Raw genomic sequence first — 27,518 nt, 5'->3', positions numbered from 1 at the left:
GGGTCACAAGTGCAGCCAAGCAGGGTTTCCTCCTCCCGGCCGAGTCAGTCCCGCCCATGACACCCCCCCCCTCCACGCGCCTATTCCTTTGCCCCCTCCCCTCGCACGCATCATCTGGCTGTTTGTGTATGTGGAATGCGGGTCAAGCAGAACTCCGAGCCCGAACTACACTTCACCTTCGAGAACAACGGCGACTTTCAGCGTCCCGGCGTGCACCGTATGTACCGTCCACACTACTGCGCTACACTTGGCCCCGCAAGCTTCTTGTCGGCGGCCGGCGAGACCCTTTTTGAGGCGGCGGTCACTTCCACGGGGAGATGGCGACGTCGTCATTTTAAAATGGCGCCAAAGATTAACCCCGACCAGTGGCTCGCTGGCTCGCGGAGTGCACCACATTGTACCCAGCTGGTCAACATTCATTCCCAGTTAGCCGCACGTACGCAACAATCTCCTTTTTGGTGTTCTTCGTTTCTCTTTACAAACGTATTCGAGCCAAACTATGGACATTTTTACAAATTCAAAAATGAAACCTAAATTTAGTAGGTGCCGAAATTATAGTAGCAATGTTAGCTTTAGCTCTTTGCTAGCGACTTTCTATGGTAACAAACGTAGCTATCAGGTTAGCACGGGTTGCCACGACTTGCTAACGCCTAAAGCCGTTGCTTACCCCTTTTTAAAGAAAGTTTAAAATTCTTAGATTTTGGGTGGTTTTAGAGCGACAATGTCTACTAACCGCCCCGAGGTACCTATTAAATCACGTATAAAGGGTCAAACAAGAAGGAAAAAACATCCAGAATATTCCACTGGAAGCGCCGATTGATAGTGGGCCCTCATGTTTTGGAACGACACTTACATGTTAGCATTTAGACTAACGCTAACAGCTAATTGCTCGAGTTCGTTGTCAGCGTAGTCTCGTTTTCCTTCTTAAGAAACAAAACTGATAAACTTCCTGTACATGCGGTATCGAAACTAAATTTTACTTTATTATCTTTGTCGTCTTTAGTCACTGTTATCATAGCTACATATATAGCGGCGTAAACCAGCTACGCTTTATTACCCACCGTTTTATTTTTAAACTTATATTTTTCTGTTATTCTTTACGCTTCCCGTGTTGTTCATCCACCGTAGTGCTTGCTCCTATAGTTGTTGTTGTTCACACTAACGTCATTTTCCTAAAAGTTGCTGGGCCAAATGTGGCATCGCGAGGCTGACGTTCATCATTTCTAATCGTGTTTTGTCGTGTGTGACGCGAGGCAAAATGTCGTCTTGTACACAGCAAGCTATACCTTCGCTCACAGCCTCGGGAGACGAGTTTGTTCAGCAGCTAAGCGCACAGCAAGAGCAGCCCTCGAATTATGTAACCCAAACAGCCAATTTACCAAATGTGTGTTTGCCATTAGCAACTAATAATGCATGGCTAAGTAATGCTTGGCGGTCTTTCAGGGACATAATCTGATGAGATTTACTAGACTTGCTGTACAGGCTTGCAAGTCTTGCTTGTATTAGTTGTTCAAAATCTATATACACTTTTAATACTGTGCATTAAATAACTGCTCTAAACCTATTTTTTGTTCCGGGCCGAGTTGTGCTCATTTGATTGTGCAAATTTCTTGTTTTGTCCTCTGCGTCAAGCCGGAACTCCTCAGACGCGCCGCCATGAAGAGAAGTCGGCACCCCAGCAGCAGCGACGACTCTGACAATGCCAGTGAGTCCAACGCTGACGACGGGGGAGGTCTCATCCCTCAGAAAAAGTTTGATTTGTTGGCCCCACCAATTTCTTGCTCAGGCAATTCCACCTGCTGGTCTCAGCATTCGTCTCAGGCCAGAAGAGGAAGCAGCCAAAAACCTTCAGAGGTGCGTCACTTGGCGTTTTGCACACTTTTGCATTGCAACGTCGTGCTGCTGTTTGACCCGATACTCCTTCGATGATAAGTGCCTCTTGAGCGTTATCTGCCGCTGCCACACCCTGCGGCTTGAGGGCCAAACAAATGCAAGCAAAACAAGGATCAGCGTGATATTTTTTTTATTTGAATAATAATGACAAAATGGAAAAATAGGGAATTAAAAAAAACTTTTGCCTCTCAATTTTTCCCCAAATTGATAAATTATTTATTTTCAAGAAGTTGAAAAGGCTCGTTTGACGATAATTTATCTAGTTATTGCCAATTTTTTTCAATTAAATATTAGTCGGAGAACTAATTACATTGTAAATATTTTATATGTACAGCGGAGCCCCGGTTTTTGACCTCAATCCATTCCAGAAGGCTGTCCAAGAAGTGAATTGTTCGAATTCCAAATCATGTTTTCCCATTATAAATAATGGAAAAAATGTACTCCATTCCAAGCAAAAAAAAAACCCCGCCTTTTAAAGCATTTTTTCATTTGCACATTTTTGTCCGATCACGCAACTGCAGCGCACCGCCAAACGCGCAACCGTAGCGCGTTACCGACCGCACAACTGCACCGTGCTGGTCGCATTATTGTGACAGAGCCGTCGCTGAAATTTTGAAAATAAGTCCTGATGTACTTTCCAAAATTTAAGTGAACCTCAGTGCGCAGGGAGCTTAATTTGGTCAGATCGTACAACCGCAGTGCGCCGGGCGCTCACTGTCGCATTGCTTTAAGAGCGTCTTTGTGTTTTTCCATGGCTTTATTGCTCCCACTTGCTTCCTTTGGAGGCATGACTAGAGTTGATGCAATCCTCAGAGTAATGAGAATGTAATAACTAATGGAGTCAGTTGGCATGCGGGTCCTCTCGGCTCATCTCGCGAGGTTCGACAACCAAAATTTTGTCCGACATCCGAAGCAAAAAATTGATCGGATACCGGTTTGTTCGAGAACCGGGACGTTCGAAAACCGAGTTTGTTTTTCTGTCAACCAAAGATGCATGTGAAATGTTGACAGAATCCCAAATGTCATTTTTCACCCCTTTCCTTCCTGCGCTCTTTAGGTCTTCAGGACGGACCTGATCACGGCCATGAAGGTCCATGACTCGCACCAGCTCAACCCGGAGGACTACTACGTCCTGGCCGACCCGTGGCGCCAGGAGTGGGAGAAGGGCGTCCAGGTGCCCGTCAGCCCACGGTCTATCCCACAGCCCGTCGCCCGGCCACTGGCCCCCAAGAGCGCCGAGTTCACCTTTGTCCGGCCTAAGAAGCTGATCCGCACCTCGGCTGCCCAGGCGCCGGGCTACGCCGACATCCACACTCTGGCCGAGGGCACCTGTCGCTATGACGTCAGCGAGCAAGACGTCGCCTGGCTGCGGCTTGCCAACCGCGAGTTTGCCAACCTGGGTGAGTGCCGATATTTTGTTTCCAGCCTGATTTTGATGTGGCTGGCGCTAAGCGCTTCCATCAACGTCTCCTCCGCAGCCCTCCCGCTGCTGGATGAGTTTGCCATGGAGCGCGCCTTGGAGGAGTTTGAGCGCAGTTGCCATGACAACATGACGCACGCCACCGAGACGCAGGAGGGGCTTGGCATTGAGTACGACGAGGATGTGGTGTGCGACGTATGCCAGTCGCCCGATGGGGAGGACAACAACGAAATGGTGTTCTGCGACAAGTGCAACATCTGCGTTCATCAGGTTGGCACCAGCGCGCTCGCCTAGGATTTCCGAGCTGTTCCTGACGGGATCCAAATCTGAGCTCTCTCTTCGCTCATGATTTCCTTTCTGTCCTACCACCGACTTTTTGGTTTTGCTTCGTCGTCAGGCGTGCTACGGCATCCAGAAGGTCCCTAAGGGCAGCTGGCTGTGTCGGATCTGCGCCCTGGGCATCGTGCCAAAGTGCCAGCTCTGCCCGAAGAAGGGTGGCGCCATGAAGCCCACCCGCAGCGGAACCAAGTGGGTCCACGTCAGCTGCGCCTTGTGGATCCCGGAGGTGAGCCATCAGCTCAAGCAGGCGTGATCTCGCTGGCAGTTCGGGTTTTAACGCCGTTCGACGTTTCTGGCAGGTGAGCATCGGGAACCCGGAGAAGATGGAGCCCATCACCAACGTGTCGCACATTCCTAGCAACAGGTGGGCGCTCAGCTGCTGCCTCTGCAAAGACAAAACGGGAGCCTGCATCCAGGTAGGTTCACTCGCTGCCCTCGTCTTGATATCCACGCTTTGAGCTGCTTTGTGTGCCAACGGCAACCTCTGCCTTTCCTCCCGCCTGCAGTGCTCTGCCAAAAACTGCCGCATTGCCTTCCACGTGACATGCGGCCTCCACGCTGCTCTGGATATGACTACCATCCTCACCCAGGATGACGAAGTCAAGTTCAAGTCCTTCTGTCCCAAGCATTCGGGCCTGGAGGGCGACGACCTCAGGGAGAGGGACTCTGGCGCCGAAGGGGAGCCGGAGGAGGCCGTCGCGAGCAAGAAGGGCAAACGGCGGCGGAGGGTGAGAGGGGGCGAGGAAGAGGACCTCGCCCGCCCCTCTGCCTCCTCGCCGTCGTCTTTGTGTCTCGTCCGCCAACATGACCCACAGGATAAGCGCGTCAACCTCCGTAAGATGAAGCTGCAAGAGATGGAGGAGGTCTTCTACCAGTTTGTAGACGCCGAGGTGGTGGCTCGCCACCTCAAGATGGCGCCTGAGACGGTGGACTTCCTCTACCAGTACTGGAAGCTGAAGCGCAAAGCCAACTTCAACCAGCCGCTGCTCACACCCAAAAAGGACGAGGAGGACAGCCTGGCCCGACGTGAGCAGGAGGTGCTGCTGAGACGCCTGCAGCTCTTCACGCATCTCCGCCAAGATCTGGAGAGGGTAGGTGACCGCAAAAACGGGTTGGGGGAAAGCTCAACGAAGAGGGGAAGGAGGCTATAACCGCAAAAGAGGCTAGAAAAGCGAGAGCGCTCCCTTTGTAAAGGAGGGTGAAAGGCAATGGTGGCCTTTGTGAGCCTTGGGGATGAGTCCACACCTTTGGGAAGGCCAGCTGACATGGCAGCAACAAAAACTCCTCCAGAAGAAGGTTTTCATCTAATGGAGTGGGTGGTGAAAAGGGGCCTCTAAAAAGAATGCGGGTCCTCTGAAGAGAGATCCTATTTCTACTGGAGTACCGGTGACTATTGGCAATGGTAGTGGTCCGCTTGAGGGGAGGTTGATGATCATCGATAATGCTCCTAGATGAAAACTGGAGTGGAGTCAATCTTGAGAAAAGATAGCTAAAGTGTCTGCTCATCTTCCGTGGCATTTGACTTGAGACGCTGCTGCCGCCCTCAGGTCCGCAACCTGACCTACATGGTGACCCGGCGGGAGAAGATGAAGCGGTCCTTGTGGCGAGTTCAGGAGCAGATCTTCCAGCACCAAGTCCAGCTCATAGACCAAGAGCTGCTCTCTGGTAAGATCACCACTGAGTGGAGCTGTAAATCTTTAGTGATTGAATCTTTTTAAATTGAGCACACCCGCAACCCTCTTGAGAATAAAACGGTTCAGATAATGGATGGCTAAATGGTAAATTGCAAAGTTGCCTTGATTTCAATGCGTGTAGTTGTACTAAGCCTTTGCACAACCCACAAACTGAACGCTTTTCCCATCATTTTGTCCTCAGGAAATTCAGCCGGAAACCTGCAACAACTTTTTTCTGAGGAGCACCTAAACTCTGGCGGGTGCCGCACTCGGACCTCTTGGAGCCACTCGGCACACAAGACCAAACGGGACAAGGGTAAATCACGTGACAGGAAAGGGCTCTCCGAATCGCTGCCACTTTCCAAGGACGACCCTGACACCTCTGAGGCCAAATCCAAAGATTCTGATGCAGAACCCCGACTCTCTAACACCCCGAACGATGACCTCGTTCTTCGGCACGTAAAGTCCCCAAAGCAGGAGCCCACTTCTCAGGAAAGTATCAGCGTGAAACTGCATAGGAAAACCGTCCGTAGGGAAACCCCTGGGCCCGAGCGACGAAAAGAAAAACAACCAGAGCACGAGGACCCCAAGAGGAAGCGGTGGACTGAAGTTTCTGAGACTTCCACCGGATCCCAGAAAGTCCGGTTGGGCTCTAAACATCTGGATAAAACAGTCTCCATCCGGCTGGTGGACATCAGGTCATCAGACTCGGAGAAAATCAGAAAAAACGCTGCAAATGTGGATGTCATCAACCACACTAAGATCAAAGATGTGGATGTGCCCTATGTCTCCAACGGGTCCCTGAAAGGTTGGGGGAAGTTTCGGATCCCCAAGCGGAACGACAAGATGGAGCCGGAGCAGCGCAAAGAGTTGCTCCGGCCGCTCACCAACACGCCGGCGCCGGGGCCCCAGCACCCCCGGACCAGGCTCCGCACGGGGGCCGAGAACGACGATGCCGACAGCCCCGAGGTGCTGGAGCCCTGCTTAAAGCGCTGCCACTCGCACCAGCTGAGGGGCAACGCCTCCCTCGGCCGGCGGTACGGCTCAAATATAATCCGGCGCGGCGTGCTCGCGTCCTGATCCCAAAGAGGAAAAAGCAAATAATTGCTCCCTTTTTATTTTTCTGGACAAAACCCACAAAATGTCTGAGGAAAGCTGATATTTATTTTTTACGTGTGACAAACTGGGATTTTTTTTTACTTTATTTTGACATGAAACCATCCCCCCCACCCCCCCCCCCCCCCCAAGGAACCACCATTGGTGTGTCTTGAAAGTTGAAAAAGTAGTGGGAAATGTTCATGGTGTTTCCAAAACCTCCTTGGAATGTTAAGCTGGAGAGATTTGGAAATATTCCAAATTTGAAAGTTTCCATGGGAATTCATTGTGTTTTGAGTCTAAATTTCTGTTAAGGTGTTTCCAAAACCTTCTTGGAATGTTAATGTTAAGCTGGAGAGGTTTGGAAACATTTCCATGGGAATTCATTGTGTTTTGAGTCTAAATTTCTGTTAACTCCCATGGAAACGTTCCATGGTTGCAAAAAGTTTGCAACCCTTGTGAAAGTGTTACCAAGTATTTTGCACAATGCAGGAAGCGACAGCGGCCTTTTTACAATTGGCATTTAAGAGGAGTTGAGTTGACAGTGACGTTCGCCATTAGCACTTGAGTGTCATTGAACGAGCGCCTGCACTACGTGCCTCACTTATTTCAAGCGTTTGCACTACAGCGGGCTGGCCAGAGTTATTTTTACACTGAAGAAGAAAAAACAAACAAATATATAGATTTTCTATCCTAGGCTGCTGGTGTACTACTGTTATGCAAAAAGTTCAATTATTTTGACTTTAGTATGAAAGACAAATAAAAATCTCTGGAGGAATGTTTGTGGCATTATTGGTTTTATTTGAGTTAGGAAAAACATCTCAAGCACTAATCCTTTCTTAGTGATGTGTAGCATAAAACATGAACTTTTTCTTAGTGTAGTTTCATTTGGAACATGGTGGAACTGTAGATCATATATGGAGCTTAGTGCAGGTATGTCACACTAACGTATGTATGTTATTGGTTTTACTTGTGTTGTGTGACTCACAATTCTCTCATAGGAACCTTAAGGTAGCTAGTACTGATTCCAAACTTCTTCCTAAAGTGCAATTTGACAAGATGATCCCCTTAACTTGGGTTATCTTGTGCATTTTTTTTTTTGCATGTCTCACATTGTTTTTCAGTGTTACTAAATTCATTTGACAATATATGTATGGATAAGTTTGTGTGTCTGCCATGTTTGTTAGTATTTTTATTATTAAGCTGTAGCACACAAAGATTGACAATGATAGGAGAAAAAAACTTGATATATTTACAATAGAAGGCATTACTATGGGCACTTATACAGTATGTACATATTAGTTTGTGGTTTAGGAGGGATAGTAGTTAAAAGCCAGTTAAACCAGTTAAATGGTGCTCACAACAATCCACTACATATGTTCAACAGTCTTTCCAGAGCTCAATGTACATTCAAGCAGTGAGTCCTTGAGAGCTGACTTTTGCCACCTTTTATTAATAGACTAAAAACTAGAAGTTAGGATCCAACTGAAGAGTACAAAATATGCTTGGAGCGCTCGAACGACTCAGTAGTGTTTGTCACAGATTCACATGGAAGCCCGGCCTCACCACTCCCCCAACACAATCTATCATTATTACCACCTTCTGTTGGGCATTATCACAAAAAAAAGTATGAAGGACACTACTGGACTAAGTACAGTACAAGGTAGTCTCATTTCTGTCATATGCACATATTTACTATGTATTCTCTATATATTAAAAAGAAAGAAGGGGGGACTCAAGTATCAAAGCCTTGACTTACAAACTTAAAAACATGCAGTTTGGCAAAAACAAATCAGACCAGGAAGTGGATAGCTCAGTGCAAGAAAAGGAAAAAACTGAAAAAGCGCAATCGGTGAACTTGTTCCCTGATGACCAAGATTGAACCTTTTGTGTTTGGTTTCTTTCTACTTTTTAAGCTTCGGCCGCTTTCCTCTTGGCATTCTTGACCGGGGTTTTCCTTGGGCCATTGGGACGGGCGATGGCCGGAACAGCAGCGAGGGCGACGTCCTGCTGCTCATCGTGCTCCAGGCAGCACAGCTGGCCCGTGGGCGGCCAGGCACGCAATGCTCCCTCCTGGTGGGCCTTGCAGAAGGAGTTGGGACACAGTTGGCAGAAGGCATGGGAGTTCTTGCCGCAGACGTCGCAGTGGTGCCACGGGCAGTCCCAGCGACCTGACAGCAAAGAGGAAACGTTACTCCACAATTCACTCTGCAGCATTTCCTGGAAGGTTGCAAAAAAGGTTATGCACCTGGAACCAGTTTGACTGACTAGCACAAAATTGGGTGGATGTGTTGAACATAAAGCACACACAAAAAAGTCTCAGGTACCATGCCCAAAGTTAAACAGGAAGTTGATAATTTAGGTTTTAAGGCTAGAAATATACTTTGTTTTGAAGTTTAATCACTGACCAAAGGGCCTCTTGGAGAGGTTGAGACAGGACAAGTGGAAGGCTTTGGTACAGGTCTTCTTGCCGCAGATGACCAGCTGGCCTCCGTCGCCGCAGCGGAAACACTCGTCGTCCGACTTCTTGCCCTCTGTCCGCCGCTTCCGGTACTTGCGCTTGGGCCTTTTGGCTTTGGGATCTGCCACCTGACCGCTGGAGTTCTGGCGAGGGCAGGTAACGCAATAAAAAACGCTAATACTTGTTGCAGCTTTGATTGTATTTTTTTACCTTGGGGCGATCTCCCAGGAAGCCACTGCAGTTGGGGGCGCCGCAGCGGCACGCCGTCTTTTCGTTGCCCAGACAGTCCAAATTGTAGTTGAACGTCAGCTCAGTGCCTACCGCGGCAAAACAAACACTAAAGCATCAGAAATTTGTGGAAAGGCCACATGAACATTCGGAGCCTCCTAAGTGGCTTGTTGGTGTTTTGAAAAGAGTCGCTAAGTGGTCAATTGTTGTAGCGCTGTGGCGAAGTGTAAGGTTACCCGCCGGGATGTCGCAGATGGCAAACAGTCCCACACGCGTGTCCCCGTTGACAGTCCATTTCTGCGTCTCACAGTTGGGCTGGCAGCTGTGGTTCATGAAGCGGGAGAAGTTGCCCTTGGGACCGGCGTCGATGATTCTGTCCTGGGGAAGGGGGGGAAAGGCAAAGACGTTACCGGACGATGGGGCCGCGCCGCCGTGTTTGTGGTGTTGACGACTATGACGTTACAGTCCGCTCTCGTGTAACGTTCCCAACATGCTGCCGGTGGGAGGGGAGCCGCTGAGCGCACGGCGCCCGCCGGGGAGCAACGCGCGCACCCACCTTGTCGATGGTGAGCATGTAGAAGTCGGTGATGTTGTTCTCGTGAGCGTGTTTGATCCTGGCCCGACATTCGTCCTCGTCGATCAGCTCTCCGACGTACTCGTTGACGAACTCGCCCTGGCGGGTGAACAGATGAAAGGCCACAACTTGGAACCGTTTGGAGCCGTGAGCAAGTCGCAAATCACCGCTTGTGTTAGTTTTCCGCCAACAGGTTTGGTTTGCAGGACGGTGGCGGCGGACCTTCTTGACGTCACGCAGCGCCATCAGGCCCCAGCCCTTGCCAGGCGTCTTAATGATCTTGGTGTCTGGGTAGAGGCGCTTGCTGAAGTCCTGGTTGCAGCAGCGCTGGCCGCTGGGGCACACCTGCGGGTGGCACTCGTATTGCAGCATGCGGTTCAGGCACTCCGACTCAAAGCCGCATGGACGTTCCACTGAGGGCTTGCAGTTGCACTTGGGGATCTCCGACACGTCGGCCACGTACACCTGCACCTTGCCGACCGCCTTGTTGACCTGCAATAAAAAGAAATGTAGGCTGCAAATAAGAGCTCTTCCAATTTGAAATGATTTTCCCCCTTCACTTTCTGAAAATGCAAAATGGCCATTTCTGTTCTCTAACCTTGATGAATTTGTACGGGGGCGGCTTTCGATTTTTCTCCTGCGCTTCCTTGGCCTCTCGCTTCATCTTCATTTCCTTGAACCGAGATTCAGCCTCCAGCAGCGCTGAAGAGAGCAAAGCGGGCAAGGTAACGCTTCAAATCAGCTCTTTGTGTTGGGGCGGATGCTTGCCACGTGAGGCTTTACCCGTCTTGAAGACTTTCCCGATGCCGGTTTTCTGGTACTTGCTTCCTCGGTCGCCTTCCATGTAGGGAAACACGCGGCCCTGGTGAGTCCAGAAGTAGTCCTTGGAGCCAAAGAAGAAGACCGGGAACTCTCCGATTTGGTGGCGAAGGTGCTGGATGTTGGTGGGGACGTTGCGCGGGGAGTGAATCTCCGCTGGCCACCAACTGAAGGCGAACAACGTGAGAAAGGCGGCGATGGAAAAACGCTATGGCCATGCAGCGCTTACCGGTAAGTTCCCAGTTTGACCCAGATGATGTCTCGGTATTTGGGCTTCTTGCCGGTGCGGCAGTCGTTGCAGAACCAGCTGCCGTCGGGCATGGCGATGTTCAGGCAGTCGGGGTGGAAGGCGGCGGGACACGACTCGCAGCACAGCAGCTGACCTCCTGCAAGGCATTGCAGCAGGCTTGCTTGGTTTTGGAAGAACTACAAATCAGGCGAGAGTTGCATAATGTTTGGTTTTGGGGTTTTTTGGAAGGGGGGGTTTGATTGGGTTTTCAAAAGCGTCAGCTGTGGTTATCTTTTTTGGTCATAAGTCGGTGCCTTGTGAAACAAATGGCCTGAGTTCGCTAGCTAAATGCTAACGCACAATGGGAAACACCATAGAGTGGCTACCTATTAGCATTGGTGCCGCAGTGTTTCCAGCATATTTGATATTGGGACACAAATGGCGGCACAACACACGTAGACAGACAATCCAACAGTATGCAGCCATACAATATTAAATGTATTATTTGCAAAGAATGACACTGAAAGCTATTGTTGTTTTTGGGATTGTGCTGCATGTTTTTCACCTTTGGAGCAGACAAAGCACCAGCTGACGTTGACGTGACTGTGGTGCCTATATCCCTTCTTGGCGTTGAAATGGTTGGTGCAAATGATGGCGGTGTTGGTGATCATCTCACTGCCCGCCGCTAGGCACAGGTCGCCCACGTGGTAGGCCACCGGGCAGCGCAGGCACCGCATCAACCGCCCTGCAAACACCTCAGGTGAGCCTCACGTTTGCAGCTGGAGGTGGCGTTCGCTGGCGAGCGCCTCACCTTTGGTGGACCTGTGCTGCGTGCGGCAGCCATAGTGGCAGCTGAGGCAAGTGTGCAGTGGGCAGCGGAAACCTTTGCTGTCAAAGACACTGAGTGGGCTGAGGCGGGCGCACACTTCGTGGTAGAACTTGCCGCAGTGTGCCACGTGGCAGCGCCGCACATCCCCGTCCGACCGCTTGCATGAGAAGCACGGGTGAACCCCTGGCAGGAGAAACGGCAAGTCCGCCAAAAGATTCGAGGCGATGGCAAATGGAAGGCGCGCTCGCTTGCTCACCCGTGCTGCACGGCCGGCACAGCGGCTTGTCGTCCGGCTGAAAGCTTTCGCCCAGACAGCCGAGGTGGAACATTCCGCAGCACTGACCTTCGCAGGGAACCAGGTCGTCGCCGGCCCGCTCGCACACCTGCACCACAACACCGAGATAAGTGGGCTCACAGAACGTTCAAGCGAACCAAATACCAACCTGGCAGACAAACTCTTTCTTGCGTTCTCCCTTTTTCATGCCGTCTAGGCTGTCGCTCGGAGAAGCGGGACAACCTTCGCTTCCGGAACCCTGTGCACAAGGTAAGGGCAGCCTCAGACATGAAGGCAGGTCCTCCCCCCCCAAAAAACAAAAATTCACACAGCTCTCTGACCTCAGGTTCAGGACAAAGGGATAAACGTCTCTTTTTGGACTTTGTGGGCTCGCCGAGGCTTTCGCCATCTTGCTTCCGCTTCCTTTTGCGCTTTGGTTTCTCGGCTTCTTGGTTTTGTGGAGAAAGTGAACTCTTTGACAAACTGGTCTTGTAGTTGGGCTGCTTAACACCATGGCTCGATTGTGGTCTACCTGCAAGAGGCACTTGCTGCTCTTTTTGTGCCTTCTTGGTTTCTTTGCCTTCTTTGTCAGCTTTCCAACTCCTTGCACTGGCCTTCCGGTTGACCTGCTCCTGTTGATGAAGAACGTTGTGAGGTTGCGTTTCCCATCTCCGCGCACAACGCATGCAGGATCTTCTGACATTTTTTTGCCTCTTTTTGGGCTGCTGCTCCACGGCTGCGTCGACCGTGGTTGTCCTTTTGGAGGTTTGCTTCAGCCGCCTCTTAGCTAAAAGCACAACAGATGAACGGCATGATAAATGATGGAGGATTTGTTTGGAAGGCAGGTGGCACTTTCCCCACTGACCCGGAGCTGAATTTTCTGCCGACGTCATCTTCTCAGAAGGACCTGTGGATGTTTTCCGCCTCCCGTCCACCTTTAGAGGTTGTTGAAGTCTTGGCGGCTTCTTGAGAGGCACCGGGGGTTGCTTTGGAGTGAAAGCAAGTTTTGAAACTGTCCGCAACAACTTGGTACGACTTCAAAGTGTGTCTTACAGCATCTTTCTTCTTTCTCGTCAGATGGCCTCCGTTCAGCCGCTGTCCACGCTTGGAGGCAGCGGCCACGCCCATCAGGAGCCGGACCTCTGCCTCGGCGCCGGGTTCGGGCTTCAGCTTGTCCAGGATGCAGGCGTTGAGGTGAGGCCCGTTCTCGTCGTACGCAAAGATGAAGTTGGCCAAGCGCTGGTCGGGCGACATGGCCAGCGCCTCGGTGGCCTGGATGACGCCCATCTTCCACTGGGGGCGCACTTTACGGGGCACCGATTGAAGGGTCTGGAGGGCCAAACGGCCGTCAACCACAACCAAAAGGAAAAAAAAATGAGGTACCTCCACTTGAGAATTTAATTGTTTGAATTCTTTGCTATTTTTTTTCTCACTATATAAAGGTTGAAGTACCTTTTTGTGAAGGACACGCGAGACCGGCTGCTTGCTGCGCAGGCCGAGTTCCTGGAACTGGCTCTCCCGAGCAAAAGGCACCATGTTCTTCTCAAAAATGTAGCCCCTTTCAGGAGCATCTCCAAAATACTGCACATGGTAAAGAAAGCCTGACCTGCCTTTAGCTAAGAGAGAGAGAGAGAAAAAAAAAAGACAGATTGGAGGGAATATTCAGAGTCCTTGTAATGTGGGACAGTTGAACGAAGAATCACCGTTTGGTTTGGGTTTGATGTAGTGGTTGAGTTCAGGGTCGGTGGTCACAAGACAGGGCCACCAGGGGTAGCCTGACACCTTGGTCCACACCACGTCGCCAACAGAGAAGCTGTTCGGCAAAGGCAGAGCTTCTGTCGCGTTTGCTGGCGACTCAGTGACGATTGCAGGCTAGACAAAGAAATCAGGGGGGGTCCACACTTTTAAGAGGAAATCATCTTTTGTACTTCACTAACAAAAATGTCAGAGCTTCTTGTGACCACTTATGAATTAAAGAGAACCCTCTTGTTCAACTCTTCTAGTAGGCTTTTCCTGACTTTTTGCTTTCCAGCAGAAACCTCAAGGATTTTCTGCTCGCTGACCGCAAAGTGGAACAGTTCCGAATTCTCCCCAGCTTGACCAAGGCCTTGACAGCTGAAGAAAAACATCTCCAAGCCTTGACAACATGGCCACCACAACGCTTCACTATGGCTCTCTTTTGTACCTTTTGAAGCGATGGCCAAACAGCTCAAGTCTTGGTTTCGCAGCACAATTTAAGCACATGCGTTTGGGGCAAGTGATTTTGCTAGGCTACCCTGCCGCCATGACATATGTAGAAGACGGCAAATTGTTGTCACGCCAGTACTTGCCAGGTCTTGCAGCTCCTTCACCGTTTTTGTCGGCCTCTCAGCGGGCCCCTTAACCAATTTTCTTGTCTTTTCATCGATTTTGGAGGGGCGTCCAGTTCTTGGGAGCGTCATGGTCGTGCCGTACTTTCTCCATTTGACGACAACCGTCTTCACTGTGTTCCACGGCATCTTTAAAGCCTTGGAAATTCTTTTGTACCCTTCTCCCGACTGATATCTTTGAACAATGAGATCCTTCTGATGCTGCGGAAGCTCTCTGCGGATCGTGGCTCGGGACTATAAAAATGTCAGGAAAAGCCTATTAGAACATCTCAACCTGATTTGGAATGAATCAAAGGCAATCTACATGGGTGCAGGTGTGCTCTGATTCGCCTTCAACATGAGTTTGGACCGCTGGGGTCCAGTGTAATTTCTTGAAGTTTCCAACAAATACAAGCTTGAACGAGTTGACTAGAAGCAAAAACTCACCACCTCCACTGCCTCCGAAGCGGGACCAAGAGCATCTTTGGATATGGCGGACGAACTGAGGTTGGGTTGAGGTTTTGGTTTCTGAGGTCTCCCCCGCCGCCGCTTCTTCACTTCCTGTCTTTCCTCGGGCGCCAAGGCAGCACCCTCGGCGGCGGCCAAGCTGGTCCCGCTGGCCAAGCAGGGCTCAAAGAGAGGCGCCTTGACCACTTGGGGTACGCTCGCCTTCAGCCCCGGCTCACCGTGATGGGCACGGGCGTGTTGATGGGTTCCGTTGGAAGGAGGAGCTTCGGCGCCCTTGAGGGAGGGCGGCTCAGTGGCGCACATCTTGGGGATGGCGTCCTGGTCGCTGTTTAGGACCAGAGACGTGAGGTCCTTGAGTCGGTCATGTCCGTGGTTGCCGTGAGCGTGGCCGGACATCTTTGGGAGTACGCCAATCTGCAAGGTGGTGGCTGTTTGCGCGGCGGCCCGGTCCATGAGCAGGGAAGGGTCGCTGCGCGACTCTGGCGACTGCTTCATACTGACGGGGTTTGCCGGCTCGGCCATCAAAGGCAAGGAACTTCCTTTGCTGTCCATTCCACAAGTCTTTTTCACACACTCTGACAAAAAAGCAGAGGTGGGACCGAGTCAAACGTGTGCAAATCTCAAATTGATCAAAACACACTTTCTCAAGAGTTCCTTTGCACAAAGAAATCCGAGCAGGTAGCGAGCCTCTATCCCTGGCTTCCTTGCATATCAGTCCCCCTGGAGAAAGGACAAGCTATCAGCTAGCTGCAGTCTGTGCACAGAGGAGGGCAGGAACCGCGTGCAGCGATGCCCAATGAGCGCATCGCCGTGTGGAAAAGCCGCGGAAATAACAACAACAGCTGACACGTCCAATAACGTGGCTTTTAGTAGCTATGTCCCATCGTGGATCGATTTATCTTGTCTGGCGAGCGCCTTGCGATTGTTTCAACTTTGTGCTACTCACTGTCTGGACGTACTTTTAAAATACAAACTAGTCGTTCTCATAAACTGGAAGATGTTTTAAGATGTGATAGTTAGTACCTGTAATTGGCAAGCGGGCATGTTTTATTCCCTTTATACCACTCGCGATCGTCTGCCATTAAACAGCAACTAGACAAAGCCGCCGCACAAAAGCCAAAAACACCATGGCGAGAAACACTACAGTTACAACCGAATTGCATCTGAGACTGAATTATGTGTTCGGCTCCGACTCGGTCAGAAGAGTCACTTTGTCGGCGCCATGACAGCTCGTTTCGAAAAAAATGCTAACCAGCAAAGCCTATTGAATCCCATTGAAAAGTAGCAGCCGGAGTTAGCATTGGCTAACTAGCCGCCTCTCGCTTAAAATGGATGCTGGGCCCCGGGACAAGTGTACACTTTCCCAGAAAAAAAGTCCCTGCGTTGGCTCCTGTCGGCTCGGCCTTGACAGTAAGGACGAACGGCGACGTTCGGGGCTTTACCCGCTGGCAGGACGTCCCGGCGGCCGCTTAGACGGAAAGGAGGAATTTTTCCATGGCGTCAAACGACGAATTTCATTCAAGTGGAGTGAAAAGGCTTTTGCGGGGAACTCAAACTGTGAGGCCAACCAGCGCGAAAAATGCTCACTCGTGATTGGTCGGAGGAGCACACAGCAGACCGGTCCCTTAAATAAACAGAATTTACGTACGTTTACGAATGTTTTTTTATTATTATTTATTTTTGTTCATTTCTATTAAACTGCAAAACCACTTTATGAAAACCATTCACATTTGGAGGCACCCACTGCTGCGTAATTCATGGGTGGAGTCATTTTGGTGGTCCAGGGCAAACCCGGTCATGGATTTTGTAAACAGTGGACCCCCGCATACTCGCGGATTTGCATTTATTTAGTGTTTTTTTTTTTTTTGCATTCATTTGCTTTTTTTTGTCTATTTCTTATACGGGGAGGTTTTGTCTCCTTATCCATAGCACAATTGAATCCAGGCCTTCATATTCAGGACTTAGCCTGTTCGCCTTGTACTGAAGTGGCCCCAAGGACCACATGAGTTGCCCATGTGAGGAAAAGATTAAGATTAGTGTGGACAGAAACAGCGATATTATTACGTTCTTCTCCGTTATGCTCCTTTTCCGGTTGGCAGATCCCGCCACAGACCAACGCATAGTGGTCGGAAAGGACGGGACTTTCAAATTAAAGTAACTTTTTCTGTAAAACAAAACAAAACAGCACGTTCTACAGAAAAAACAGCCATTAATCTGGAAAAATTGTTGAACAATATATTTTGAATTACACACAATGAACATACATGTAAACTCGGAATTAGTAAATTAACCAAAATGATCATGGGCTTTTATTTTTAAACCACACAAAGGACGTGTGTTCCGGCTCAGTTAAAACAAAACAAAACTGAAGTCTGTTAATAAAGAATAAATGGCCGTATAAAAGTTGCAAGAATTTAAACAAAATGCCACGGTCTTTGTGTACACGTACATACAAATGTAGTGATAATTTTTTTCTTATGTCGAGTGCTGACATGCTCTTGCAGATGGCGGTTACCTCATCGTATCACTCAAACGTCATCGGCGGAAAGGAAGTTAAAATGTCCTATCTCGTAAAACACAAATTTAAAAAGGAAATCCTTTATCCGTATAAATTGTTAACTATTAATTGTGTTTCATTAGAATCTGAAAATACATCAAATTATCTTTGTCAAAATGATTTCATTTTTATTAAACTACAAACCCGGACGTGTTTCCGCCTTGGATAAAAAAACAGACAAATATACTCGAACTTTAATAGCCATAGAAGTAATTAATGGCCAAATAACGAAGTGACACATATTTTGGTACATTAATATTTATAAATATAATGATAATTGTCTCTCTTCTTAACATTATTATTATTATTATTATTATTATTATTATTGCAGCGAATTTCCGGTTGGCGGTCCCCGGGCTCACGGACGGTAGAATGACGTCAGAGGAAGCCTTGCCCTCGTTTTGCTGTCACTCGAGGCCTCCTTGAACAAGAGAGAGACGGGAAGGGCATGAAACACGGAGCAGGATTCTTCGATGTTTTGCAGTTATTTAAGCGACGTGTTTTTTATTCTATGTTTCTCGTCTCTAACTCTGGGAACCTCCTTTCCGTTGTTACGACAAACATTTAGCCTAACTCGCTAGCCTAGTGGCGCACCAGTTAATAAAAAAAAAAAAAAAGTCCAAGGTAGCCGCGAGACCGACAGCGAGCAAAGCTTCCACATGGCGTTAATCCTGTTTACGAGGTCCAGGGCACCCTTAATGACTTCCTCCAGGTCGTTAAACAGCGATCTACGGAAAGCCAAAGGTAAGGCGTCATTCTTTGTTGTGATTAATTTGTTAAGCCCACGAGTATGAATGTATGTATGGGGAGGGGGGGGGGGCGGTCTTGACGTAGCTAACTAGCTTGTTTGGATTAGCATTCGTGGTATTTTTCCGTATAGGGCCGTGAAGTGGCGGATGATTCACTGTTGCCGTAAAATCTTTGAAAAAAGTCGCTGTCGTAGTAAATGAAATGGAATAAGGTCTGTGAGGACAGCGGCTCACCAGCTCGCATTGGACTGGGGGATGCCAGTTGCCATGGCAGCGCCTTCGACTTCGCCCAAATTCCTCCTGTCATATATTTTTGTTCATGTCATGACATTCAACATTAAAAATGGGAAATTTACAAGTAACCGTTCTGATTATTGTTGTGCAATTCATTTTCTCAAATGTCCACGTGAGAAACTGGAATGTTGTGGAAAAAAAGAATATTGAAGCTGAAAATGTTTTACATTTGCATCTTGTTTGGCTTTTATTCTTTAACGTCCTTTTCTTGGTGCTGCTTGGTGCTCTAGTTTGGTCTCCATTTATGAAGTATATGTCAAGTAAAAGACACATTGTTGCTTGGTGCGGTGTGTAAATATAAACAAAACACTTGAGCAGCTCACCCCAAAATAGCGTTTACGAGCAATGCGAGCAAACTGCCAATTGTCGGTTAAAAGCAAGCCAGCATTCTCGGATAGCGCCACACTATTTTCATTATTTCCAGTCCTTTCCCTCGGTGTCATATGTGAGTGCGGTGCTTCCAGTGGACTCTGCTTGTGATTGTGCGTGCATGGGTTTGTGTATGCTCAGCCAACGGGGGCGCCACCCGGCCAGCTGCTCCCACACAATTGGTCAAAAAGCTTCCGCGGGCCTCTCACTGGGCCTCCTGGGATTTCAACAGATAGTAACTGATTGGCCTGCTTCTTTCGGTACACCGTTTCATGTCATCCAATGCAAGAGTCGGATCAACAATGTTGAATGCCGGTAGACGTTGGCACGTAACCGATCTCAGCTCGATAGTCCATCTGGAGCGCTTGGAATGTTATGGATGTTGTGCGATTGTTTCCCTTGCAAATCAATCCTGTATCTTTGCTGCTTCACAGGGAAAGTGAAAGATGCTTCCTGCTTCAACTGCACTGCGTTAAGACTCTCCAGTCACAGGTGAGACTGTCAAATCGAGCCAGAAAAGCGCACATTTTATTCACGAGGTGGACTTCGATGTCACTATGTTAAGCAAAAGATATGTGAACACAAAGAGTGCAGCAACACATGTTGAATGTGATAGCGTTGCTTTTGCCTTCGCAGACTGGGTGGGTTCCGACTTGTCAGCACAGGCCGGCTCTATCAGTTGGACCCCTCGGTCCTCTCGTCAGATGGCCCACCCTGGAGCTCGGACTCACGGCGCTTCTTATGCGCCTCGGGCCTCCGGGCTCCCTGTTGCCCATACCCAGCCATTTCTGGCGAGACGCGAGCGTGGCGGGGAGACGTCCCCGGCGTCCGGTGGCTCCACGCCTCTCCGGCCAGGTGGGACGACTCCAAGGTGGAGAAGTCCCTGCGCTCGCTGAAAGACAAGAAGAAGCTGGAGGAAGGGGGGCCGGTGTACAGTCCGGTTCTGGACGCCGAACCTGTCAGACGGACACTGCGACAGCGGGTGCTGGACGAAATCAAACATTACTACCACGGCTTCAGGCTGCTCTTTGTGGACACGGGTATCGCCGGACGAATGCTGTGGCGGGTGCTCAACGGACATGGCCTGTCCCGCCGGGAGAGGAGACAGGTGAGGACTTGAAGTGGGAGAGAGAGCTACGTCACTAGCTGGTAGTCGGTGCTGACGATGCCCCCAACACACACACACACACACATATTTCCCCCTTTTAGGCCTTTTCACATGCAGCTGAACTCCCTCTGAGCAGGCATGTCCCACCCCCATCCACAGTTCATTGATCCAGCCCGGACTTAACTTTTGCCATGGTAGTCTTCTTTTCATATTATTCGTTCTCAAGTCTTCAATGCCCAAACATCGAGCAACCCCCCGTGCCGCCACGCTTTAATGTGATGCGATACATGTCAAAAGCCCCACTGACGAAAGGCCTTTTCACTGGGATCCACCCGAAGCCCTTCATCTGGTGTGAACGCCCTGTTTTCAAATGTATGCCCTCCCCCGCAGTTCCTCCGGACCTGCGCGGACGTCTTCCGACTGCTGCCCTTCCTGGTGTTCATCATCGTCCCCTTCATGGAGTTCCTGCTGCCCGTCGCCCTTAAACTCTTCCCCAACATGCTGCCGTCCACTTTCGAGACGCAGTCCAAGAAGGTAACAAACTCAGCGCCCGATACCCTTGATCAGTGCATCAGCATTGCAGGAAGCAGTGTGTATTAACACAAATGGTTGCGCAACACATGTAGACAGACAATTTCAAAGCGCTGACGGTGAATATTTTCTATCTTCTGTGAGCAACAATTTCATATACTTGCAGGAGGAGAGGTTGAAAAAGGAGCTGCGCGTCAAGCTGGAGATGGCCAAGTTCTTGCAGGACACCATTGAGGAGATCGCTTTGCGTAACAAGGCAGCCGAAGGTGACGTTGCTGAAGAGTTCTCCACATTTTTCCAGAAGGTTCGTGAGCGACATGTGCTGAATATGCCACCCTAACTTCATGTTTATTTGAAAAACACCCGCAGCTGAAATCAGCGCACGAATAAAAATCGAACAATAAAGTCCTCATGTGTTCCTAGATCCGAAACTCGGGCGAGCGTCCCAGCAACGAGGAGATCTTGCGGTTCTCCAAACTGTTTGAGGACGAGCTGACGCTGGACAACCTGACTCGGCCCCAGCTGGTGGCGCTGTGCCGCCTGCTGGAGCTCCAGTCCATCGGCACCAACAACTTCCTGCGCTTCCAGCTCATCATGAAGCTGAGGAACATTCGCGCTGACGATAAGGTGACCTTGGCTGCCTTCGTAAATAGGCGGGCCAAGATTTGTGCCCTTGACTTTTTCCCTTACGCACAGATCATTTGCAATTTTTTTTTTTTAAAGTTAGTCACCTTCCTAAAAAAACATTAAAAACAACCATCTTGCATCGTGACAAGATGTTTAAAGCTGTATTTTGTCAAAATATAACTTGGGCTATTATTTCACAAGGTTGACAAATAAAATCATTGATATGAATTTGAAATATTGGTAAAAAGCGCAATATGAAAATTACAACATTACAGTCACTCAGTGGGGCGGATTGCTTTGTCTTCTTGCAGCTGATTGCCGAGGAGGGCGTGGAGAGCCTCAACGTGAACGAGGTGCAATCTGCCTGTCGGGTTCGAGGCATGAGATCACTGGGCGTCACAGAGGAGCGACTGCGAGAGCAGCTCAGCCAGGTGCCCCACTTTTATGTGACGTGTGCTCGCTCCGTTTTGAGGGAGGTGCCTTACACCTGGCCCGTCACTAGCCAATGTTTTTAGATTTCATCATCCATAAACGATTCCAGAGCAATCGGAAGGTTTTGCAATGATGTAGTCGACCCGTCATCTTATTTTTCCCATGATCCGTCTTGCAGTGGTTGGAACTTCATCTGAAGCAGCAGATCCCCACCTCCCTGCTGCTGCTGTCCCGGGCCATGTACCTCCCCGACACGCTGTCCCCAGCCGACCAGCTCAATACCACCCTGCAGACGCTCCCCGAGATGGTGGTACGTCCGCCTGGTTCGCGCTCGTCCCACACTGTCACTCGCTGCCTTCCGTCTTCTGCAGACAAAGGAGGCGCAGATGATGGCGGCCGAGATGGAGCTGTCCAAAGTGGACAACAAGACTAAAGTGGAGACTACACTGCAGGAGGAGGCGGCCATTCGCCAGGACAACAAGGAAAGGGAGCTGGAGAGACTGGCCGACGCTGCGGAGAAGGCTGCCAGGGTAACGCCATAATTTGCTCGATACAAGCCCCCAGCTGCCTTTGTTTACACAGTAGCTTAAAGCTTAAATGTTAGAAGCTGACGTTTTGTCGACTGGTACAAATCATTTTGGCAACTGTGACTTAAGCACAGTGACAAAAGTATTTGTGCTCCGTTACTTCCCGCCATGGGTTCAAGACAACAAAACATCCTCCAAAAGTCTGACGAGATTCCTTCTTGAACGTTAACATGACAGGACGGCGAAGAGCTGGAGGCTGAACGAAGCAGGCAGACGGCGTCTCAGGTCGACGCGCTCAGGGACACGGCGCCCATCCTCGAAGGGGTTAAGGTAAAGCTTTATGTTTGGGAACAATTGCAAAGCCATTGCTACACAGTTGTTTTGTTTTCTTTACTGACTCAACCTCTGGCATTTTTACGCTGCTTTAATTTCCTCTGTTCTTCTTCACGTGTGCACCTATGCACAGTTTGAACAGTGGCAGACATTCCTGCGCTACCAGGTTAGCTTGAGTGCTAGCTAATGCTTGCTCCTCTTCCCAAATGACCGTGTGCTCATACAAAAGTTTCTGCCCACGTCGGTTGTCCTTCATGATTGTTCCACGTCTTGTGAAAGTTCCTCAGTGTTTTCCCGCTTGTCTTGTGTGCGTGGACACTTGGGCTTCATTCCGTTGTGCTTCATTTCCGTCTGTCCTCGTCTTTGAAGGGCGAGGAGATCACCAAAGAGGAGATTGATTTGATCAGCGACGCCTGCTCCAAGCTGAAGGAGCAGAAGAAGCTGCTAACCCTGGAAAAGGAAGAGCTGGAAGAACTCAAGGACGACGTGCAGGAGTACAGCGAGGTGCTGTCGCTCGCCCTTAAATGGATTCTCATGCTTCAGACATTTTAGGGAACGCAGGCAAATTGTAAGGGCAAAGTTAGACATCATAAGCAGAAACATTTTGATGTTGCAGTTGGTGCGTTTAAGGGCGGCCCAAAACAACAACACAATTGCAGCTGAAAAAGCATCTCCAAAGAATTAAACCCAACAACAACATTGAGATACCATCGGATTGCGCCAAAGTACTCATTTTATCACTCGGGCCTGCACAGAGCGAACGGGGAGTTGTAACCGACGGGTTCCACTAGTGCCACACTTTGAAGAGCACTGCCCTGACGTTGTGTGCCGTCACGCAGGACCTGGAGGAGATAAAAAAGGAGCTCTCCAAGACGGGCCAGGAGAAGGCAGTGTGCGAGTCAAAGGCCAGCCAGCGGCTGTCCAAGAGGGTCAACCGCATGATCGGACGCATTGACAAGATCATCGGAGAGCTGGAGAAGGACAAGGTCATCCTGGACGGACAGATGGGCGGCGAAACTACGCCACCTGTTGGGTGAGAGAGCAACGTTGTCACCCCATCATCCTTCATGCTTGCATGGTAAAATCCTGGTGGAGATTGGTGCCTCAGATAATTTTTTTGCCAGCATAAATGCCCCCCCAAAAAAACAATCATTTGATGCTCCCTAATTGACTGCAAACATTTCCAGCTTATTCTTGACTAAGTTTAGCAGGGGTGTCCAAACTTTTTGCAAGGAGGGCCAGATTTAGTAACGTGAAGGGGCCCGGGGGCCAATATTTTTTTTCGCTTCTCTTCCTTTGGGGTTGCTAATGGGACGTCAAACGCTGCGCGTTCGCTTCTCTTACGGGGTGGAGGGGGGCTAATGGGACGTCAAACGCTGCGCGTTCGCTTCTCTTACGGGTGGGGGGTGCTAATGGGACGTCAAACGCTGCGCGTTGGCTTCTCTTCCGGGGGGGGGGGGGGTAATGGCGTCAAACGCTTTGTGTGGCGTAGTTTGGACACCCCTAAAGTATAGTGACACTCCAAGGTAAGACAAGCTGCAATCAATTGAGTTTGTTTGGCTGATTTATGCTTCCACCATTGCTAACGCGACATTGTGGTTGTCTGCTGTGATTGTGCTGGGGACGCTTCCACATTTTACTTGCTCACCGTCAAGCCTTCCATGCGCTTCTCAAAGAGAGAAGCACCCATAATGTTTTTTTGTTTTGTAGCATGAAATTAACATTGCGGCAAGCGCAAGCTTGGAGAAGTTTGCTTGGAAACCTTTGATTGGTGTAATCATGGGAAGGGAGGAGCTGGAATGGAGCATGCCGCCCCCCCTCCCTCCAAATGAGTGTACACAAGAACTAGATCTAAATCTCCACCGCCTTTTACACCCCCGCCCAAGCCGGTAACGCACTTTCCTGTATCCAGTCTCTTCTTCACCTTCAGGGAGAACCTGATCAGCATCGACGAGCTCATTGGCATCATGCGGCAGATCCAGAACATTCCCGAACACAAGCTGCAGAGCATCGCAGATGCGCTCGATGACAACAAGGACGGCAAGATCGACATCGATGATGTCATCAAGGTGTTTATTTGTGATTTCATCATTTATTTGGGAAGTGAGTTACTGACCACAAGGAAATGCAAACAGAGACCCCAGCCAGCGTGAAAGGTGCTGGAGTTTCAAATTGGCCACGTCCGAGCTGAACTTGCCAATGCGCTTTTACGCTTTCCAGTGCGGCCATGTTGTTAGGGCACAGAGGGAAGATAGAGAATGTCACTTTGTGTTGTTTCCAAATATTGTGCATTTGCTCCACTCAAGTGCGGTAAGCCATAAAAAGTCATTTTCTGAAATTGCGACATGTACAATATGGTCACGCGTTTACCGGCAGGTGGTGGAGCTGATCGACAAGGAGGACATCGACATCTCTACCACGCAGGTGGCCGACATCATGGTGATGCTGCAGAAGGAGGAGAAGCTGATGGAGAAGGCCAAGGAGAAGGCAGAGAAGGAGCACGCGGCTAACCTCAATGGATAGACCAAGGAAGAGCATCGTGGTGGTGCCGTGGCAGGTGCTTGGCGGAAGGTACACGACCAAAAACTGCCTTGTGAAAAATGTATTCCCGCCACAAGGCTTCAAAGGCGTCAGGTCTAAGAAATGTCTGATGGACTAAATGACACTTTAGCGTTCTTTTATTATTTATTGGACATGATGGGATCATCCATTTGCCCCAAGAGGGAGGATGAGAGCAAAGACACTTGTAAAAAGTGATCAGGAGATGTCCCGAACGATCCGAGACACGCGATGCTTTGTGCACTTTAGTCCAAAACGTCATTCCTCCTCTTTCATCTGGATTGTACACTGAAGGTGTGTCGCCTCAACCAAAGAAGATTCAATTCACGTCATTTCACTTTTGCACCGCTTCATCTCCGTTTCGTCATTGTCCGCGTTATTCTTGCCACTTGAGAGATTGCGCAAGTGGCCTTTGAGTCGTCACCTTCTTCTTTACGTTCCAGTAGGAGAGGGGACGTGCTCGAGCTCATAAGGGAACGCAGATCAAGACAGAGGCTCAGACAAACTTGCTGTTTCAGAATCACTCACGTTTCAGAAATGCACTATTAGTTTCTTTCAACAGGGGGCGCCAGAGTGAGCATCATCAAGGCTCAGATAGGAGAAAGATGGCGATTCCGATGGAAATCCATTGAGCATTATTCCGTACATCCTTGGTGTCCAGCTCCTCGGGGCTCTTTTTGTTGACTATCAAGGTTTTGGAATAAGCACTCAAAGGGCTTTTCAGAAATGTGGGCTCCCATGCGACTTGCGTCCATGCACTTTGGGTTGCGCCTATGACTATTTTCTGGGATGTGTTTGCATCACCTGACTCAAACCGTCCTCTCTTCTTGTATCATAAGGAACAAAGCAATAAGCAGATCTGCATTCAAATTTTGCAATTGTGTGTCATTATGATGATTCCTCGTTGTCACCGTTATTTAGCCAGAAGGGGGCAGCTGTGCTTTTTTGGAGAGGTGTTTAGGATGATTTTGTGTTCTTTGCTTTGGACTGCAGTGGCGTTATTGATCAAAAAGGCAGCTGGGAGCTGAAAATGAAAATGCTAGACGTGTCGGGGTTCCAGCTACATGATGGCATGTTGGATGCAATTTGCTTTCACGCTCATTTCATCGACCGGATTGGTCGCAGATGTGGCGCAAATCCCTCTTGTAAACGAATCTAACAGTCGAACACTTGACAGATTGTTGATTGTCACCACCATGATTGTACTGCCTCGAAACTGACCTTCAAATTATTTCCACACATAGAATTGTCTCCACTGCACGTGGCATGTAGATTATTTTGAAATCAGTTTTATTTATTTATTGAACCTTTATGAAAATGTGGAGAATTTTTTTGTGGTTTTGCTTTTGAGGAGGTCAGACTTGAAAGGAAAACTTAATTTCTCTCCCAATCAGATGAATATAAATTGTAAAAAAAAAAAAGGCACAATATACAAAAAGTGAAATAAAAAAACCAAAAAGCTCACATACGCTCTCCTTTTTACTGCTTGTTTTCTATATTTAAAAAACCCCAGAGAAAAATAACAACGATACACAGAGGTGGTTCTGGGTACTTTTGCGCCCTGGGTGAACCATCCATCGCGCCCCCCTGCTTCCAAAAAAAAATTTTGCAAACACCATCCGGTTCGTCAAACAACCTTAACATTTATCACGTCACGTCACGTATGCTTGCATCAAGTAATGCGGCCATAACGTAGTGCGTGCAATTCTTGTGTGTATTTTTTTCACATAACCCAATTGAGTACATGTGGATAGGTATTATCTTTATGAATGAAATACAATTTATTTGGAAGCAGTTGTGTGGCCTTGGAATCTCTCGCTCCCCCTCCTTTTGCTTTTCCTCTCCGGCCTCTGCTGTCCCAGCAGGCGAGAGAGGTGGGGAGGGAGGGCCGCGGCGAGAGGAGAGGGCTGCTCTTCTGACACGCACGAAGAACGAACGAAAGAACCCCGTCTCCACAAGACACGACTGTCAGGAGCAAGCTAACATCAAGTGACAGTAAGGGCGCCCCAGTGCCCATTGAACAAATTTGCGATGGAATTGACTGAGCTAGAAAACTGGCGACTTTTTTTTCTTGAGAGCGCTCGTGCGCCCTCATGTGGATTGCGCCTTGGGCGGTCGCCATATTGCCCATAGCGACATTGGCCACTAGATGGCGGCAAAGGGACATTTTAAAACTTGCTGAAAAATGGAATCCATCACCTCGTAAGTGAAGGCAACACTCGTTTCAATTCCAACCCAGTCCCCAATCTTGAAATATAGGCAACACTCATTTCAGTTCTGACACAAACCCTGACTTTGAGTTACAGTGATCCCTCACTACTTTGCGTTTCGTTTATCACGGCTTCACTCCATCACAGTTTTTTTTTCTAAATTAAAAAACAATTTAAAAGTCAAAATAAAACTTCTAAATTGAGGAAACGTGTCTAACCTTTAGGACAATGTAGTATTGCTGCAAATGTTCGTTTACGTTCCTTTAGAAGTCCGTTTTCGCGTGTTAGCACGATCGCGAATTAGCATCTTTCCGCTAACTCGTTAGCCTGCCCAGTACTTCCTGTTGGTGACCGTACTTTGCGGATTTCACTTATCGCGGGTGGTTTTTGGAACCAATTATCCGCGTTAAACGAGGGATTACTGTATACCCTAATACTTTTGTGTTGGAACCCCAATTTCAAACGCCCAACCTTGCTTGAGGCCTCAATCTTCCCTTGAAACCCTTATTTGAAATTCTGAATTCAATCTTAAAGCTTAGTTTGAAAGTAAAGCCATGTCTTGAAGCCTTGAT

The 27,518-nt window shown here is 49.0% G+C and overlaps 3 protein-coding genes across 7 annotated transcripts; 2 read left to right on the top strand and 1 right to left on the bottom strand.

Annotated features, from left to right (window-relative positions):
• Nucleotides 1–82: 82 nt before the first annotated feature.
• jade1 (jade family PHD finger 1) lies at nt 83–7,198 on the top strand. Of its 2 annotated transcripts, XM_061300985.1 has the most exons (11): nt 129–210; nt 1,483–1,499; nt 1,633–1,705; nt 1,787–1,854; nt 2,951–3,293; nt 3,372–3,583; nt 3,711–3,878; nt 3,952–4,068; nt 4,159–4,743; nt 5,200–5,317; nt 5,528–7,198. In XM_061300985.1, the coding sequence occupies exons 1-11, from the start codon at nt 129–131 to the stop codon at nt 6,403–6,405; spliced, it is 2,661 nt and encodes an 886-aa protein (XP_061156969.1). In that variant the 3' UTR covers nt 6,406–7,198. The 2 variants fall into 2 exon arrangements, with proteins under 2 accessions (XP_061156968.1, XP_061156969.1); XM_061300984.1 differs by lacking the exon at nt 1,483–1,499 and having other exon boundaries at nt 83–217.
• A 401-nt stretch (nt 7,199–7,599) lies between these two features.
• nsd2 (nuclear receptor binding SET domain protein 2) lies at nt 7,600–16,244 on the bottom strand. 2 transcript variants are annotated; one of them, XM_061300982.1, is made up of 22 exons: nt 16,093–16,244; nt 14,630–15,225; nt 13,538–13,706; nt 13,287–13,450; nt 12,888–13,163; nt 12,700–12,820; nt 12,536–12,621; nt 12,367–12,466; nt 12,176–12,282; nt 12,004–12,093; nt 11,817–11,943; nt 11,543–11,743; nt 11,297–11,476; nt 10,732–10,888; nt 10,467–10,669; nt 10,282–10,385; nt 9,906–10,175; nt 9,666–9,782; nt 9,346–9,487; nt 9,092–9,198; nt 8,829–9,024; nt 7,600–8,591 (listed from the first exon to the last, which is right to left on the bottom strand). In XM_061300982.1, exons 2-22 carry the CDS (start codon nt 15,200–15,202, stop codon nt 8,332–8,334), a joined length of 3,750 nt encoding a protein of 1,249 aa, XP_061156966.1. In that variant the 5' UTR covers nt 15,203–15,225; nt 16,093–16,244; the 3' UTR covers nt 7,600–8,331. The 2 variants fall into 2 exon arrangements, with proteins under 2 accessions (XP_061156966.1, XP_061156967.1); XM_061300983.1 differs by having other exon boundaries at nt 12,176–12,279.
• Nucleotides 16,245–17,565: 1,321 nt separating this feature from the next.
• letm1 (leucine zipper-EF-hand containing transmembrane protein 1) lies at nt 17,566–26,200 on the top strand. 3 transcript variants are annotated; one of them, XM_061302162.1, is made up of 14 exons: nt 17,567–17,951; nt 19,054–19,111; nt 19,256–19,727; nt 20,118–20,261; nt 20,425–20,562; nt 20,682–20,885; nt 21,197–21,316; nt 21,496–21,627; nt 21,689–21,847; nt 22,082–22,174; nt 22,547–22,681; nt 23,017–23,210; nt 24,090–24,246; nt 24,554–26,200. In XM_061302162.1, the coding sequence occupies exons 1-14, from the start codon at nt 17,867–17,869 to the stop codon at nt 24,698–24,700; spliced, it is 2,238 nt and encodes a 745-aa protein (XP_061158146.1). In that variant the 5' UTR covers nt 17,567–17,866; the 3' UTR covers nt 24,701–26,200. The 3 variants fall into 3 exon arrangements, with proteins under 3 accessions (XP_061158148.1, XP_061158146.1, XP_061158147.1); XM_061302163.1 differs by having other exon boundaries at nt 17,568–17,951; nt 24,108–24,246; XM_061302164.1 differs by lacking the exons at nt 23,017–23,210; nt 24,090–24,246; nt 24,554–26,200 and adding an exon at nt 22,794–23,003 and having other exon boundaries at nt 17,566–17,951.
• Nucleotides 26,201–27,518: the final 1,318 nt, after the last annotated feature.

This window comes from Syngnathus typhle, linkage group LG16 (assembly GCF_033458585.1).
Source record: "Syngnathus typhle isolate RoL2023-S1 ecotype Sweden linkage group LG16, RoL_Styp_1.0, whole genome shotgun sequence".
NCBI classification, from domain to species: Eukaryota; Metazoa; Chordata; class Actinopteri; order Syngnathiformes; family Syngnathidae; genus Syngnathus; species Syngnathus typhle.
The sequence above is the reverse complement of the archived record's forward strand: the minus strand, read 5'-3'. Positions and strand labels throughout refer to the sequence as shown.

Excerpts from the sequence above, each read along its gene's own strand:
- jade1 (XM_061300985.1), top strand. The coding sequence starts at position 129 with ATGTGGAATGCGGGTCAAGCAGAACTCCGAGCCCGAACTACACTTCAC. Across the intron at positions 3,294-3,371 it reads CCGCGAGTTTGCCAACCTGG|CCCTCCCGCTGCTGGATGAG; the intron begins GTGAGTGCCGAT and ends TCTCCTCCGCAG. Across the intron at positions 4,744-5,199 it reads TCCGCCAAGATCTGGAGAGG|GTCCGCAACCTGACCTACAT; the intron begins GTAGGTGACCGC and ends TGCCGCCCTCAG.
- nsd2 (XM_061300982.1), bottom strand. The coding sequence starts at position 15,202 with ATGGACAGCAAAGGAAGTTCCTTGCCTTTGATGGCCGAGCCGGCAAAC. Across the intron at positions 13,164-13,286 it reads CGCGTGTCCTTCACAAAAAG|ACCCTTCAATCGGTGCCCCG; the intron begins GTACTTCAACCT and ends TTGGCCCTCCAG. Across the intron at positions 9,488-9,665 it reads ACATGCTCACCATCGACAAG|GACAGAATCATCGACGCCGG; the intron begins GTGGGTGCGCGC and ends CCCCTTCCCCAG.
- letm1 (XM_061302162.1), top strand. The coding sequence starts at position 17,867 with ATGGCGTTAATCCTGTTTACGAGGTCCAGGGCACCCTTAATGACTTCC. Across the intron at positions 21,628-21,688 it reads AGACGCTCCCCGAGATGGTG|ACAAAGGAGGCGCAGATGAT; the intron begins GTACGTCCGCCT and ends CGTCTTCTGCAG. Across the intron at positions 22,682-23,016 it reads ACGTGCAGGAGTACAGCGAG|GACCTGGAGGAGATAAAAAA; the intron begins GTGCTGTCGCTC and ends GCCGTCACGCAG.